Source organism: Manacus candei, unplaced genomic scaffold (genome assembly GCF_025592945.1).
Source record: "Manacus candei isolate 608988 ecotype Guabito, Panama unplaced genomic scaffold, ASM2559294v1 h1tg000072l, whole genome shotgun sequence".
NCBI lineage: Eukaryota > Metazoa > Chordata > Aves > Passeriformes > Pipridae > Manacus > Manacus candei.
The window spans coordinates 3,427,460-3,445,018 of NW_026138120.1; the positions used below are offsets into that span (position 1 = coordinate 3,427,460).

Genomic DNA, 17,559 nt, shown 5'->3' on the forward strand with positions numbered 1-17,559 from the left:
ACTCTGTGACCCTCCTTAGTGAAGGAAATCTGATGAGATCTTAGCCTGGAGTCATAATAGTAGTTTCCCTCTTCCTGGTTTCATTACTCCTTTCCCAGGGAGAGGTAATAGTCTCCCATGTGACAAGGAGAGAAGGAGATGTTCACCTTAAGGACATGCATCGAAAATAAATCTGAAACACATTTCCTTGTACATAACCCAGCTCTTTACCTTGAAATTGCCCTTTGGATTTTAGAGTCGTTGCAGAAAGTCTGTGAGCAAGTCTTGGGCTACTAAGACTATTAGATGGCTTATACTGTTCTTGAGATTCATTTCAGTAGAAGGTGCAGGAAATATAGGTTTAATTCTTTTATTCAAACTCAGTAGATGGTTTGGGACAATTAATTTCCAATTGTTTCCCACTAGAGCAGATTTACTTGTATATTAATGAGGCACAGGTGTTAGGCCCCTGGTGCCTGCATGCCTGGGAGGCATATTTAGGTTGTTTATCTAGTCAGCCATAGGTACTGCAAGGTACTCAAGCTTGCCTTTAACAGTTTATACAGTGAGGCTTTTTAATTTTTTGATGTTTTTTTTTAAATTTGCTAGCACCTGTTAAAATTTTAAAACTGATCATGTAGAAAGAAGCAGAAGTGATTTCAATAGTAAATAGCACTAAATGTTGAAGAAAGTCATCTTCTATGATGCTTAACTGCCCAGCTTGACATTAAGAAGAAAAGAAGGTTCATTTAAGCAAATACGTCATGTGAAGAGCTAATACAGTCAACAGTATACTTTTCTGTTGCATATTTTTGGAATAGGTACTTCTTTGTCTACAGCTGAAACATGAATGTGCTTATATTAATATTCATTTTTCTTGTTTATTCACTGAACTGCAGTACCAACATTTTAGAGGAAATGGAATAGCCTCCATAGACATTATGAATTTCAGTAGCTGGCATAATTATAGCGATCTACATATTCATTAAATCCAAAGAAGAAATGTGTCCAAAAAAACAGCCATGCGTTTAGAAGTGGTACACAACTAAATATATACATTTTAAAAAAGTTCCTTTCCTCTGCTTATCCTAAATTGTGTAGTGTCGTATAGTCCTTAAATCAGCTAAGGCTTTTTTTTTTGTTTAAATGTTCATTCCTTTTGCTTTTGCAGTAAAGAATGGGAAGAACTATTTGTAAACAACAATTACTTGGCAACTATACGGCTGAAGGGGATTAATGGGCAGCTGAGAAGCAGCAGGTTCCGTAGTGTTTGCTGGAAGGTAAGAAGAGAAAATATTTATTTACAGTTTGTGGTTGCAATATATCAACACATTACCTGATGTGCTGGAAGATTATTGATGCAAAGAATCATGAATTTTCCAAGAGACTTCATCCCAATGTTTTCCTACTCATTTTTATAATTCATAGAACATTTGCTAACCACATCAAGTTGCTTTAAAGCTGAATTGCAGGTGATAGGAAATGATTCCTAGGGAAGAATACCTTTGTGCTGGTGGTATGTTTAGAATTGAGTGCTATACAACCATCTCTCCTCAGTATCTGTGCGGTGAAGTCACGCGCTGGAAATAGAAAGGAAGTTTGCCTAAAAAATTTTTTTTTGTGGAATGCAGGACTTCTTTAAAATCAATCTGATGCTTTTGCTAGCAGGTTTTACCAGTGAAATGAGAAAATTAAGACCAACTCCTCTTGGATTGGTCTGGATGGAGAGGGACGCCAGTTCTTCTAGAAACACAACAGGTCTTTGGGAGTCTCTTACTGTATTTTATTTACAGGGGAAGGAAGAGAGAAGGAAAGCAAACTAATACTGAAATGCTATACAAAGTCCAAACAAATTTTGTTGCACTGTCATCAGGTCTTCTGTTGTGCACTAATTATGATAGTAGAGAACATTTTCCCTGGTAGAGTTGCTGTATGTTAGCTCTGATCATTTAAATTACCTCACTTGGAATTTCTCAAGCATCACTTTGGCACAGTGACCTATAAAAAAGAAATATAAAATACTCTTTGTATATGAATGAAAGACAGTGGAAAATTGAAATTTAAAACGGATGTAGCATTGAACTGATTTCAAATTATTGAAAATACTTTATTCAGGAAACCATATGAATATATGCCACAAACATTGTTTTACCAGTTTGCTTCTAAATTAGGAGGTCATAACTCAAATCCCTGAACTAACAAAAGCATCAAGTCCTTCACTGTCAACTAGTTAAATCAAGGAGTGGTTTTATTTTAGAAATAAGGCAGGTTTATTTACATGTCCCAATATGGGTTAGAGCTCTGTTTTAAAAATATTATCTATATTTTTGTTAAGTTCTGGAATTTTAAGGGTTTTTTTTAGTAATTTAGGAAATTTTTGTTCATCAGTATTTACTGTCACTTAGCACCTTACAATGTGCAAATGAAAACATTTAAAAAGCAAGAAAATACAGGTTTTTTTCCTTGTTTCATATGCAATTAAATAGTATTTTCCAATGGGTGTTTATTTCTAACCCTTTTTAAAGAGACATGTGAAAGATCTGAGATGTAGGCATTCTCAAGGATGCAAAGTTGACTTAACTGTCTTGCAGAATTCTAGAACTTGTTTCTTTTCTTAGGTAGGGTGTATCTCAGTGCATAGTTTCTGCTCTACATTCATGTTTGGTTTTAAGCACCTTGCATTAGGTCATCAGTGTTATGTAAATAAAGTTTTCTATCTTTATTTTCATCTCTTTCCATTTTGTGTCTGTCTTGGAAGTCTCAATCAACTTTACTGAAATTACAGCAATTTACAAAGCTTGAGTTTGTGGCTTCAGTCAATTCTAATGCTTTTATTTCACACCATAGAACTGCTATTGTTTCTAGCTACTTATTGATGGATGGGAAAGTACTAAAATCAGGAGTATTTTATAGGTCTTTGCTTTCTCTTTCTTTCTGAGACAGTGTATGCTTTCTGGTAGGATTTATATGAAAAGCTATGTAAAATTGATGAAATTTAATGGATTTATTTTGTTTTGCTGATAGTTATTTCTAGAGGTTCTACCCCAAGATAGAAGTCAATGGATTAAAACTACTTCAGACTTAAGAACTTCTTACAATAAGATCAAAGAAATTGTAAGTTGGTACAAAACTCTATTCTCATACTTTGACATAGATATTAATACTTATAGTATAACAGAAGAAGATTTGATTTTTTTTTGTGTTTTTACCTAGCACATTACAAACCCTCGGAAAGCAGGACAACAGGACCTGATAATCAACAATCCACTCTCTCAGGACGAGGGGGTAGGTTGACCCTTGGTTCTATTAACACATACTACTAAAATTCTCATCATCTTCATACTGACACAAGGGAGTTCTTGCTGAAGTAGGCAAAACGGCAGGTGCTAATTTAGGAGGCAGATTTCCCTCCTAAATATCCAAACTGGCTTGTGTTAACAATTGGTTCACAGGTTCTGCTGAACAACTAGAAATGCTCATTTCTATGTTGCTATTCTGATTTTTCAGGGCTTTTCTCAGGGCAGACTGTGATAAACAAAACATCAGTGCTGGACTATAAGTACAGTTTCACAGCAAATCCTTTCTTTAACTGATGTGCTTTTTATCACTGTGTGTTTTCATTTTATACATAAAATGTCTTTAGTTTAAGGAGTGTTTAAACAGTCAATATGAAGTGAATGCTATTAACAGCAAATAGTGAAGCACCCTCCTCTGGAAGACTGTTTAGCCTTGGAGGTTTTTTAGGTATTTTACTGCTTTTTGTTATACCTGAAAAGTTTTTCAAGTAGTTTGTAGCACATATCTGTAAGCTTCTCTGTTATCATCGAAATTCTTTTTTATCAAATTTTTAAGATAACCTAGTACCATGAAGCTGCATTTAAGAGTCTGCATTTAAGAGATTTACACCTGAAAAGACTGTCAGATTTCTTTGGTGATACTACTGTTTTGTCCGCAAACGGAAGCCCATACTTTTGTTTGTAGTGTGTTACTGTGCTTCTTATTTAATTTAGGAGGAGAAGGCTCTGCAGCTGGTATAACTGTGCACGTCATCAAACTATTCTTGCATCCAGCTGGACAGAAAGTTGTGTCAAATGTAGAAGATTTAAAGTGTTTCTGCTGTAGTGTGTGATTTTACACAGTAATACTATCTTCTTTCTGCCTGTGGTTGTCTTTAGGAGGTAGAAGACAAAGGTTAACATGTCAGAGTATGTGGGAGGGGTTTAACCTGTGAAACAAAGTTACAGGCCAAATCAGACATAGAAATGAAGAACAAAGTGCCTTTGGGCCTCTGCCATGACTTGATGTTATACCCATCCAGCGTATTCAAAGTTTTCCTTCCTCTTCGCAAGGCAGCCTCTGTTTCCTTCATCCTTTGCTCCAAAGGACCAGGATTGGAGCAGGGACAGGGGAGTTTCAAGTGTGATCTAGCTGCATGAAAATAGTTGTGAGATACTTTATGTAAGACATTGTGAAGGATATAAATGCTTTTAAAGTTTGGGGGGTTTTTCTAGTTGAAACACAAATATAGAAGATAATTAACATTTTCCTTTTTTCTGTTTTACCTTCCTCTCACTAGATAACAGTAATTTACTTTCTCTTTGCTTTCTGTGGAGCATAAACCACCATGGCAAAGAATTGTTTGAAGGGAAGCAAAAAATTGTTGAAGTATTGTAGACACTCCCTTTGTACAGTATTTCATTCACTGGTGCTGAAGCTATCTGAAAACTAACCTAATCCACATGAAGACCAGTATAAATTTTGCTCTTTCTGTATTTTGATCCATATGGCCAAGTTACCATCCCTTTACAATAAAGAATACATTTTGCAATACTCTTTATGGAGCGTACAATTAACAGCATTTTCTGACTTCTTTCAGGTTAGCTTTTACAACATATTTGTAAACAAAACACGGAAATGAAAGAAAGAGGATGAAAATGGTCACAGAAACAGCTATAGAAGAGGCTAAACCTACTTTGCATTCTTTTATTTAATATTTTTTATACTGCAGTGAGCTTTAAACACTGTGGTTTTCCCTATCAGAACTTTTTTAGAATGCCCAATCTTGATCTTCGCTATGTATTAGAATGATGTCATGTTCATAATACGTATTTGATCATCATACATTCCTTATTTGATTTTGCCTCCACTAAAACAAACTAGCTTGTTTTCAAACAATATCTTATTATGGATATTATAGCAGCTTCCAATAAAGTCCGTACATTCATAGGAGAAATGGTGTTATGGACCTTTTTCTTAGAGTGAGTAACTGAATTTTTTTCGGTTGAGTTGCTGGTTCTGGCAAGTCTGAGTTTACTCTGCCTTTCTAAATATTCTTCGTAGGCCCCCATACCGATAGGTCACAAACCTGAAGCCAGTGAGCGAATGGAATGGGCCTAGAACACGGATCCAGGAACTTGAATGTTTTTAGCTCTGATCTAAATTGACTTTCTCAGATATGTTATGCTGAGCACCAACATTTTTTATCACCTGTAATAATATTGATACACCTATCTACCAGGAATGTTGAGGATTAATTAGTTAATATTTGTACAGTACTTTGCTGATGTAGTTTATAAGCTTTAAGTATTAGGTTTCATACAATTATTTTTCCTTATTTCAGAGTCTTTGGAATAAATTTTTCCAGGATAAAGAGCTTCGAGCAATGATTGAACAAGATGTGACAAGAACGTATGTAGATCTTTAAAGAAATTTCTTTATATAAATTTATAGTCTACATTTTTATGTGATATATGTTTTACAGTGTTTTCCTGATTTTGGTTACTGTAAATGTCAGGTTTATTGAACATGAATGTGTGGAAACATACATTAAATGTATAAAAATACAGCTTTCATGGAGTAAAAAATGAGAAAATCTAGTTGAACATTAAATCTTGGAGATTTATTGGTATCATTGAAGAAAAGCTCTTCTAAATTAAGATATTAGGAGATATACTACAGTGTGAAATTTAAAGTAGTTTTCTGTATGAAGCAAAGAGAAGGTAAAAGAAACCGAAAGGTCTTTCAACTAAATTATAATTATAATAAAAGATTGAACAGATTACTTTCTTAATTCTCAACACTTAATTCAATCAATAATAAAAAAGCAGTTTGTAATTAGTAAGGGAAATGTCATTTATCTGTAGAAGTTGAGCAGTTGTATTTTTATTTATCATTTTTCTAGTGTTATTTGTCACATATGCCTTTTAAAATTTGTCCTAATATTACTGTGATTATTTTTTCATCTTCTTGGCCCTTAGGTCATTCCTGATTAGGAAGTTCCTTGAGTTACAATACTCAGTTCCTGAAAATATTTCTTTCCAGAGTGGAAGCACTGAGTGATATGTAAACATAATTAAATTCAATTACTGATTTGCTACTATGTGAAATTTTACTGTATTGCAAATATTTTTCCTTATAACTTGAAAAAAAGTGGTGATAGTCATAGATTTTACAAATCCCAAGCTCGCACATTTTCATTTACAGAAACCAAGTCATGCGGAAGAAATCATTGCTGTCTGGTTTTGGAATATTTTATATGTCCATCCCCAGACCCATTCTTGAATGCATTTTGCCATGAGATGTATAATTAAAATCTGAGTATACTTTCATGTGCATTCTCACAACAGATGGTATTTTTTGTTTGTTAAAGGAAACAGTTCAGGATGTTCTAAGATTAAAATATATACATATCTAAACTATAATTGGAGAATGAAAAGTTGTATAGAGGTTATGGTAAATGTAAGACTATTATTTAAAAATATATATATACACACACAAAGTCAGGGCACTCACTGTGGCAAATGGCAGAGTACTAGGCAGAGCAGTATTCACTAATATTAGTAATAGTGATAAAAGAAATCTTCGTTTATGTATTTATACAAAATAATATCTACTTGAAACAATAGCGGTATACATTGTGTCATCAATAGTAAAATGAGTCAGGCAATGAAGAAGCAAAATTTCTCAGTGACATGAATGTATTTGATAAACTACATGCATTTATATGTGCACTTGTTGTTTGCCTAATCATAAAACAAGGTGTGCATTTTACGTATATACATATATCTGTAAACTATAATTAGTGTAAGAAGCTGTAAGTTCTACATTCCTTGGTTATGGAATGTAAATACCCTCTCTTTTCATTTCCGTTCTTTAAATCAATTCCTGGTGTTTGAATTTAATTAATATTTTTATATTCTTTGTCATCTAGTTCAGTCCTCCATCATCCAACAGCATCAAGTAAATAATGCTGTAGAGAGTGGTTCTAACTGCACAGAGAGTAGCAAACTAGAGTCCCAGCTATCAAAGCAGTAGAATATTTGCTCTATAATGTTTTTGTTCTAATTCCCTGAAGTAAGAATAGGCAGGAAAAGTGGCTAGAATTATGCTGTTAAAATTCGTATTGGTTTAAATTAGTTTAAATTTCAGGATTTTGTTATCTGAAAGGAAATGTGATAAAGCTTGTTTGTGTGTGCATGTGTGTTCCTATGCATTTTGAGAATCCTTATCTCACCTAATAATTAGATCAGTAAGACCCTTGTACTCACAGCTGGGCTAATCATGCTGTAGAGTCTATGTACCCATAGAATTCTAGGACACAAATCATCTCTTCCTAAAGTAAAAGTCTAGTCTGGTAAGTCACATTGTAGAGAAGTATGTTTTTCTTCAATAACTACAAAAGGCTTCCAGTTCACTGGTGCCTAACAAAACTGTAGTGTCCTAAGGTCAGGTGAGAGAAATGCAATCTATAATGTTTACATACAATTTTTTGCCTGTTGCATAATAATAATGTCCAATATTTACAAGGAAAGGAGGGGAGGATATTGTTAAGTTAGCCCTAACTCATTAGTGATCAACATTTCTCATTAATTGGCTGATTTAGTTCCTGATTTATTTTTTTACAGTTGTTGAGAGGTTCAGAATGATTTTTCCTTCAGCTGTCTAGAAATGTGTACTTCCGATTTGGAACCAAACACCATCTCTTTCTGTCTCAAGTGAGAGGCTTCTAAAAATGAGGGTGGGAAGGAGGGTAAGGGAATTTTACTATAATGCAAAAAAGCCTTACTTTAAATGTAGATTGTACCAACTGAGCAATACCAACCGAGTTATGACTATAATACTGCATTCTGTTATTCCATTAAGGAAGGTGTGTGTGAACTAGCACTGTAGTAACTTGTACCAGACTAAAGAATGCAATGATTAATTACTGTCATTGAAAAGATGTACCAAAGAACGATGCTGATTTATTTTGTGATGATTAAGAAGGGAAGTGATAAAGAAGAATTTCAAAAGATATTCTGCAGAAATGGAAATCAGGAGATTGGCAGATGCTAGAGTGTTTAGCTCAAATCAAAATGCCAGATCACTTTTTGGCATCACATTGTATGCATAGGATTGTAAATGGCTAGATTTCATTACCGTCCTTCCAGTATTTTAAGAAACCAAAATGCTTGGGGGGGCATTCCCAGTTGACTAATCAAGTGGATTTTCTCTCTTTTGTAGTAGTATTTTTACATATTGGTCTACTTAGTTTCTGCATCAGGAGTAACAGTCACAGTTTAGGACAGTGCAAGCTGTGTGAAGATGAGTCATGGTGGGTGCTGATGTTCAAAACTCTCCATCTCCCAAATAAAAAAAAATAATTAAAAAAAAATTGCCAACATAAAAAAGGGTAGTGTACACCCTTCTTAAGTGTATGGAAGAAATGGGAAGAAACAGCAGTCCATTGATTATGCACATAGGAGGCAAAATCTAGTAAGAGGACCAACTGCTAGAAGGGAGAAAGCTTTCTTTGTACACCAATTTATTCCTTTTCAAAAAAAAGGTGAGCAATGGAGGGGGCAGTTATTGTTATTCTTTACTAAACCTTTGCAGTTACAAGAGCATCTTCCATTTTTTCTGGTTAGTTGCTTTCCCCCTTCCAGCTGAGTAAGAGAGTTGGGGAATGCCAGGGGATTGAATCTGTTCATGAAGAAAAGATGGTCACTGCCATGGAGTGGCTAAAGGAATGTTTTAAAAAATTATAACTAACTCACCCTGGTCTTCACTTTCAGAAAGCAGGGACTTGAATGTGCCATTGTTTGATTGTAGCAGTTGTGGTAAAACAGTCTAGGAAATTTCCCGCGTCCTTATGCAGTCTTTCTCAGAAGTGTAATTAACTTTAATATTCTCGTGTTCATGAAAAGCATTCTTACCTTGCTGATTTGAGGATACTGTATTTCCTAAGACAGAGCTTTAATCATAAAATGACATTCTCTATAAAAATCCATCCTGAACTGATAGTTCCCTCATGATCTCTTCTATTTACATTTACTATAATTAATACTTCAACCAGCTTATTTCTGAGTTCATTATTATCCTTTCTGTCACAATCTCTGGTATTACTAGATCCTCACAGATATCTCTGTGTATTTTTGAGTTTTCTTTGTTAGTCTTATTTTCCTGAACTTCATAGGGCAGGCCTGAATAACAGTCCTTCAGAAATAATCTCTTCAAACCCCTAAATTATGTCGATTGCCATCTGCTGTAATGCACTTTTGGTCTCAGCTGTGTCCTTCCTTTACAGTAATATGATTAGTACAAGTGCATACAAGTTTCCGAATGTTGGTCTACTGTTAGCTCCACCAGGTGCCAGGAAAACATTACACCTCTCATCCCAGTGCCTCTCTCAGGACTTCAGCATCTCTGTATTTAAGCCACGATGTCTTCTCTGCCTTGGCTCTTGATTCACATCCTTCATCCAGGGATTTCAAAGCACCTTTCTAGCACCTTTGTGAGATGACCACAGTAATTATCAACACTAATAGTCTTATCTGAAGTAATTTATTACAATTTCCTATGTTGTTTCTCTGTGACAGGCTTTACAAGAACGTTAATATAACTGGTCTAAAGTTTAGCACTGTAGCTCAGACCTGGGAAACAGGAAAAAACCGAAATTGGCTTGAGGAAACCTTATCTTCAATCCATGTGGTTTAATTTTAAAACTGACAATACCAAACCCTTTATTTCAGCTGTCTAGCCTGAGGCCTACCGCTGTTGTATTTTTTAGTATTCTTCTGGTTTTCTTTGTCCAGAAAGACTAAGAAAAATCTTTACCTTTTCCTTTGTTTTTAGTATTCTACCTTTCTAGATTTTTTTGGCTTTATTTGTTATTTCTCTGTATAGCTGCAGAGCAATGTGGTTTGAGGTGGTTGCTTTATGGAACATTGTTTGGCATCTGGTTACTTCTTCAGTAACCAGGAAAAGATCTTTGTGCACTTGTTCTAATTTTAAGAATGACCTGATAATTACTTTATTTCCTACCTCCAACAGTCGAGGAGCAGGATACGCAGGTGAGAGTTGTTTCAGAGTAGTCACAAACTTGAAATATTTACATTTTCCTAGGTTATATGCATGTAACAGGATTTTTACAGAAGCTTTTTTTCTTATTCTCACACAAGATTCACCTCTTTCTATTTTACTTAGGATATTTACCCTGCCAGAGTATCAAATTATTTCATAATTATAAAGTTTATTTGCAGCAGTTGTTAAAGACAGTGAAATGCCTAATTGTATTGTATCACAACAGATACCAATAAGAGATATGAGAGTCTAGGATACTGGTTTTCATGTCAATTATGATATATTTTAATAATCTTGTCATTAGATAATAATATTTTTTCAAATATTCATAAAATATTAAACCTTTGTGTAAATCTTTCTTCTGACATACTCTCTTCCATTCTTCCTTTCTCCCATTGTATTTCATTCTTGCAGATCTCTAGCTTTCATAAGATTAAAAGGGATTAGTTATTTAAATATAACTGGTGATATCATCATATCTCTAGCAGACTGATGTATATTAAAGAACATGGTTCATAATTTCGGTTGCAAAAAAAATGTAGCAGTTCTTTAGAAGTATTTTACTCTAGCAGCATCCACAATTCACAGAGAGGTGGGAAAGCAGACAAGGGAGATGCTCTTAGCTAAACCTTTCCTAGAAGACCAGCAACTGACATTCTGTGCACTCTTTTGTTTACTTTCACTCTATTGCTTCATTTTCAGCTTTCCTGAAATGCAGTATTTCCAGCAAGAGAATGTAAGGAAAATTCTTACAGATGTTCTGTTCTGCTACGCCAGAGAAAATGAGCAGTTGCTTTATAAACAGGTAATGAAAATACTGTACAGGTGGCATTCATTGACTCAACATTTTCTATATGGTTTGACAATAATGTAGCTGTGTTGTATCTGAAGTTCTACCATAATGCTGAAGTAATCAAAGAGCTGTTTGTCAGCTGGATAGTAAGAAAAGTAAGCTCATTGAATAACATATGCTTTTTCCTCATAACACAGTACTTCAAATTGTTTTCTTTAAGCTTGCTAAGTTTTCTAACTTCATATTTCTTTACAAACATCTTTTTCTTCAGTTGATTAAGAAAGAAAAAATCAAAGGCTTTCTCTGCTTAGGTAAAGGAAGAAAGTATATGGCAGGATTAAAAATGGTACTGAATAAACAAAAAGCATAGTGACTTCTGAAATTTAGGCAAAGTTCACTATTTTAAGTTCTTCCTCAAAGTGCTAAAGCCATGTGCTATTTTAGTGAACAGATCCTTTATCTAACTCTGTAGCATCCAAATACAATGCAGCTGACAAAATCCTCTTGACTGAAGGATAAGGCTGCTACAAAATAACACTTTTATAGTGTTACCTGAAGCAGAGTCTGCTCAAACGATTTTTGATAAAATGGTAAAGAAACCTTTAAAGTTGCACTAACTGTGCATCTACATGGGATGCAGCCTAAATTAATTTAACATTTTTCTGATGATTTTGAAATAGGTGTTACCTTGATCTAAATTCCTGTAGCAAGACTGACATATGCACAGTATCAACAAAAGTATATTTGTATTTGTTTCTTCGCACAATTATCTGTAGGCTGAGTAGAGACCGAGGGATACTCAGTGTACATGGACAAAAAATAAACTGTACAGCAGACAACTTTAGGTAGACAGAAAATTTTTCATGACAAAAATACAGAGATTAAGTAAATGGGAAGAATTTTATAAGACAATCTATGCTTTTAGGCATGGTCTGTGACCACTGTTCTCAAGCCAGGCAACAGGGATGTTTCTTGGAAACAAAGGATACATGAGGTGAAGGAACAGTTATTTCTGAAGAACTGTCTTAGAGACTATATCAAAAATCAGATATATAGTTATCAAACATATGAAACATCTATCAGCTGGTTCTCATCTCATGTTGGACAGACTGTGAGCAAGGAATAGTCTTGAAAAAATGAGATCTATCAGCTGTATTTTGAAGAGCACTGCTGAAGAAAATACTTCAGCAGTATTCAGCCTCCTCTTTCTAGTGAATATAGGCCAGAGTACTGATGATGGGAAAATGGAAGAACACATTCCAGCTAATTTAGTCTATCATTTATTGAACAAGAAGTATTATTTTACTCTTTGATATGATTTTAAAGGACTTAATTACCCTCTGCTCATATTTAAAATCCTCTTGATTCCTTACCAAGAAATAATACCTTTCTATATAAGGACGGAATATTTAGCCAGATCAAATTTAAAAAAAAAAAAAAGCCCTGTGTTTCATCACAAGCTGTTAAAGCTATTATTTTCTACTAGGTGACACCCCGTTTAACATAGACCATATTGTTAATAGTTATGGGATTTTATTGAATTAATGAGACTGTTATCATGTAGTAGAATGTCTTGCTGAGTTAATTGAAACTGCAGAGATTATATAAATGGTATTAATGAACTTTGACTGCCTGATGCCTCAGCTTTAATAAAGACTGCTTGGTGGGCTAAATGAACATAGGCAGATAAAAGAACAGGTTCAATTTTGTGAGCCTACAGGCTGTTGACAAAGAAAACTTCTTTACCTCTGTTTTCAGCTGGTGTGTGTCAGTAGTGTGGTAGTTCCGGGAAGGGGTTGCTACAGGATGAAGAGGAGAGGTGAAGTGCAGAAAATTAAACAGTTTTGGATCATGATTTAACCTCTCTGAAGTGTGCTAAGTATATCACACAAGTCTTGTGGTGCTGTGCCTAGTCCATAAAACAGCAAATGATTGTGGTTTTCCTCTCTTTTTGTGGACATGTTACTTTTATTAGGACCTTTGCTTTTTTCTTACCTCATTTTATAAGGGTGGCTTTGTTTGTTTGTTTTTTAAAAAAATAATGCTCCTTCTCTTAATTAGCTGATAAGAAGTAGTTTGTGGTGGTGACAGGGTATGTTTTATCCTTCTTTTATCAAATACATATCTTTTAGACAGTGTTCCTGACTTACTGTTTTTACCATTGACTCAAGCCCCACTTCCCTTCAAGCCTAGCATATATTTGAGAAAATAATGAAAGTTACCATTAATTCATCAGTAACAGATCATCTTCAAGTTGCTCTCTCCACAGTGACCTGAATACAAAGCTCAAATTAGGGAGTTTCTCTTCATATGCAGTTTCCATCATGGGGAATTCCTCTGTCCATGAGAATTCTTCTGTCTCATTTGCATGACTACATACAAAAGCTACAACGGCCATTAGAATTATAAAACTTGGCCAGTGAATGAAGACTTTTGATGACTGTCTGTCAGTATGTGTCCACACCTAATGTTACCTTCCTAAATATTTGAAAAATTATAGTTCCTTGACGATTTGCATACATAGAAACATAAATAAAGTATATTTGGAGTTTATAGCATTCTATTAAAAATATTACATAGCATCAGCATATAGTCTTAGAAGAAGCAATCAATAATGTTTGTTTAATATGCATATATGCATGCAAGTTGTCTTTGTAGTAGAGTTTGTGGGTTTTTTGGCCAGCATAAAGTAACATTTTGTTTGATGAGGAAGAAGATATTTCTCTCCCTAGTCAAATGCAGTAGAATGTTGTAAAGCTGTATTACAGATTTTAAAGACAGAATCCTCTCTGGGATCGCTGAATTTTTAAATAGCAGCTGTAAATATAGAGTCTAAAGAGAATAGTCTATTGTACTTAAGAATATGTAAAAATTACTCCTAGAGTTCATCTGCAAGACTGGTGCCAAAATTTTGATCCTAGTTACATGGAAAATAAATAGTGAAAATTAAGCTGAATCACTAGGCTAACTATTGTTTGTTCATGATTTGATTGCCCTTAAAGAAGTCAATATAATTTTGAAATGCATTGATTCACTTGTCATTGTAGAAATGCTATAATTCTGGTTTTCTTTCTAAACCATAGACTGTATTATGAAATCAATACTTTGTTGTAGCTGGAAAGTGTCATAAAATTATCTGAGCTCTGTCAACTTACTTATTAACACTAAAGAGTTTTAGTAAACTGCAGCATTGAAAAAATATGTGTATGCATATTACACTGGTAGCTTTTCTTGCCAAGCTAAAAATCTCTAAACATTTGAAGTAGTCTTGTAACTGAAAGATCAGAGGTATCTTTTTGAAATCCTGATATTTCATCATTTGTTTGTTTTGGTTTTGTTATATGTGGGCAGCCACATTATGATTCTACTGAGTTGATACATTATTGTGTTGGAAGAATGTGTGATATGCTTTTATCTTTTATAACTAATTCTTATTTTATGTCCTCTTTCTTTTCTTCAGCATATATGTTTACAGCTTAGGTGGTAGTTTTATTAGATAGTCAAGTTTTTGGCATTTCCATTTCTCCTATTTCATGTTTAGTAAATCAGGGTGAATAAAAGATTAGATGTGGAACTGTTAATTAACCAAGGGCTGTACATGTGGAAGTACAACCCTGGTTATTTACAGTTCGTTTAAATATTTTTTCTACTTACATATTATCTAATCCTGGACCTATCTCCCTGTTTCTCCTATTCCTTTCCCCTTGGTATGACCATAATATTTTAAGAAATCTAAACTTGACATTTTGTAATCTAACTGATTTGTTGTGTTTTACGTCAGCTTCTGAAATCCAATAGCTATTGGGGTTATTTTTTGTTTTCCTAACTGAATTTCTATTTAGCCTTCATCTTTTGAAGTGGTCCCTCAAGGTTCAGAAATAGAAAGAGAAAGAAAACATCCAAACTTCGCCCTACCACTGAGGCTATAGTGGTCATCTCAATCCTGAAGAAATTAAAATTTTATTGCCTAGGATTTCAGTTGATGGCAAATAGAGAAATTGTCAAAACTCTTTTTTTTTTCCTCAACACTGCTAGGCATTGGAATATCCTCTTACCAACAGAAAAGATCCAAGTATACTCAAAACAGTAATGATCTAGAGTAGGCTTCCACATCTACCTCTTGAGTCAATTTGGACCACTTAAGGAAAATCCCCATTATTTCTGATAAAAGTTAAAGGGTTTTAGTAGTTAATGGATCTCTTTGATATATATGAAGCTAATAATCTAACTTACTGATATTGAATACTCCTCAAATGCTGCATGGAATATCAACTGATATACCAGCAAAGCAGCAGGGTAGCTCACAAGTGTGTAACACTTTCATTGCTCACGTCTGTCCATCACTGAAAGGGCTGGAAAAGCCAGTGCAGAGTATTCCTGACATGGAACTGCAAGCATAAAAGTAGAACAGTTCCTGACAGGGGATGCATCATGTACTCCTGAAATGCTGATGAGCTTGACGGACCAGGCCCAGTGCTCCTTCTGCCAGCAGGATAGTGTTCCTGGAACCCCTGTCTGTCCAGAGCACCCATCAGGAGTGGGGACTGAGACTCCACTTGGTGAAGCAGTTGCACCTTTGAACTGGAGCACTGCTGGCAGCATGCTCTTCCTCCTACAGCTGGGCAAGGACTCCAGCCAGAGCCAGTCCCAGCAGGGGTAGCCTGGGCACTTGGCACCAAGCCCTGGCTATAGTTAGTGGTTTTGGGCTGAGGTCAGGAGTTCTCTTCCATTAGTGATCCTTGTGTCCAGAGTCAGACAGACGGTTGTCAACTCTTCATCCCACATCCCTTCCATCACCAAAAGGCTCCCTTCCCTTCTTTTGCATAGCTGAACCCTGCCCCAACCTGTAGCTTGCATAACTCCTACCTGCTGTTCTAGTCCACCACTGGGATCCCAACTCCTCTGAGGTAACCAAATTTTCCAGTTGTGAAGCCCTAAGTCTTCCTTTTCCCTCATCTAACCCGAGGGAAGGAGCCAAATGTCTGCTGAAGATGAGGTTTCATTCTGCAGGCTGTAGTTGTAGCTGTCAGTGCATTGGTGCTTGCCAACTGGATTGCTTGTTTCCTGAAGCGTTTGCTTCTGCTCCTGGTAACAGTTTGACAAGCCCCAGGTGAATCAAGACTCCGCTTTTGTTCCTGTTGAGCTCTGGGTTAAAGTAGCGACGGGTGGCCCAGCTATGCTTCTAATGCTGGCCCAAGTCCTTAACTGTCCACCCATTTTTTTCTGTTCTGATTCCTGCATGTTTCTGTAGTTTTCCTGTAGCTTAATATAGATTGCATACATAAGTAGTACTCTGCAGTGGAACAGTACCGGGGCTCCATTGCATTGTTTAATCATTGCTTAATGACTTTATTTTGAATGTTGACATAACAACTTAGAAAACCGGAAAATCCAAAAACTTACTTTAATTCTCATGTCCTTAGAAATGGGAGTTTCATTTTCTTTCCTAAATAGCTGCCTTTGTCTCCTTTGAAGCATACTGTTACACTTTTATCTATGTTTTTGGAACATTCTAAAATAAAAAATAATTTTAAATTTTGTAATTTGTCCCTATTGCAGATCTCTGTACTGTAGATCATGATTATAATTATCATAAATAAAATTCATATTTATGAACATAGATCTTGAAGTAAACTGCCAGGTGCAGGGTTGCCTACCATTGCGGATTTGTTGTGCGTTGTGCTAGAAAAAGGGAGAATAACTTGCTTCTGTATATTATAGAAGAATAAACACTTGGATTTAATCAGAATTTAAGATAAAAGCCATTGATTATGAAACCATTCTGCTAGGAACATAAATGTTCATTCTTTTAGTTAGTCTTCACCTAATATTGCTGTCTGCCTGATGCTAGGCATTAGGAACTATTATATGACTGAAAAATCTAATTATACTTTTGCTTCCTTTTGTGTTTAGGGTATGCATGAACTTTTAGCTCCCATTGTCTTTATCCTACATTGTGACCACCAGGCTTTTTCACATGCCAGTGAAGCTGCACAACCAAGGCAAGTATTGTGTTTTATTTGTATAGTATTAAAACCCCACTTTCTTAAAAAAAATAAGTAAGTTGGTTGGAATATAACTTATAAATATGTGTTCCATAATTCTTTGTTTATAATTCATAAATTGATCTCAGAAATCCTCATGCTTAGATGGGACTGTCCTTATTTCATCTTACCTACTGCAGGTTCTGAAATTTAGACATTGTCCCTTTCACAGATATTAATTGGCGAAAAAATGGGGAGATAAGAAACCTAGGAAAAACCTTAATCAAAAAGCTTACCTGCAGTTTCACCTCATTCTTATTGCCAGAAGTGGTTTCATTTTTGTCATTACAGTGAGGAGACAGAGTAGGGAACTACACTCATAGAGCAAACATGTTCCCACCACCTCTAGCTCCTCGTATCTTAAAAGGGAAGATAATCAATGTCGACAAATTGTTGTGATTG

General features: G+C 35.1%; 1 protein-coding gene across 8 annotated transcripts in view; it reads left to right on the forward strand.

Annotated features, from left to right (window-relative positions):
• Nucleotides 1-17,559, forward strand: part of TBC1D5 (TBC1 domain family member 5) — a 318,415-nt gene that overhangs the window by 173,729 nt on the left and 127,127 nt on the right. For all 8 annotated transcript variants that reach the window (XM_051808278.1, XM_051808281.1, XM_051808276.1 and 5 more), the window contains 6 exons: nucleotides 1,151-1,259; nucleotides 3,004-3,093; nucleotides 3,193-3,264; nucleotides 5,600-5,667; nucleotides 11,023-11,125; nucleotides 17,027-17,119. In XM_051808278.1, coding sequence (XP_051664238.1) covers nucleotides 1,151-1,259; nucleotides 3,004-3,093; nucleotides 3,193-3,264; nucleotides 5,600-5,667; nucleotides 11,023-11,125; nucleotides 17,027-17,119 — 535 coding nt within the window. The remainder of the gene's footprint in view (nucleotides 1-1,150; nucleotides 1,260-3,003; nucleotides 3,094-3,192; nucleotides 3,265-5,599; nucleotides 5,668-11,022; nucleotides 11,126-17,026; nucleotides 17,120-17,559) is intronic.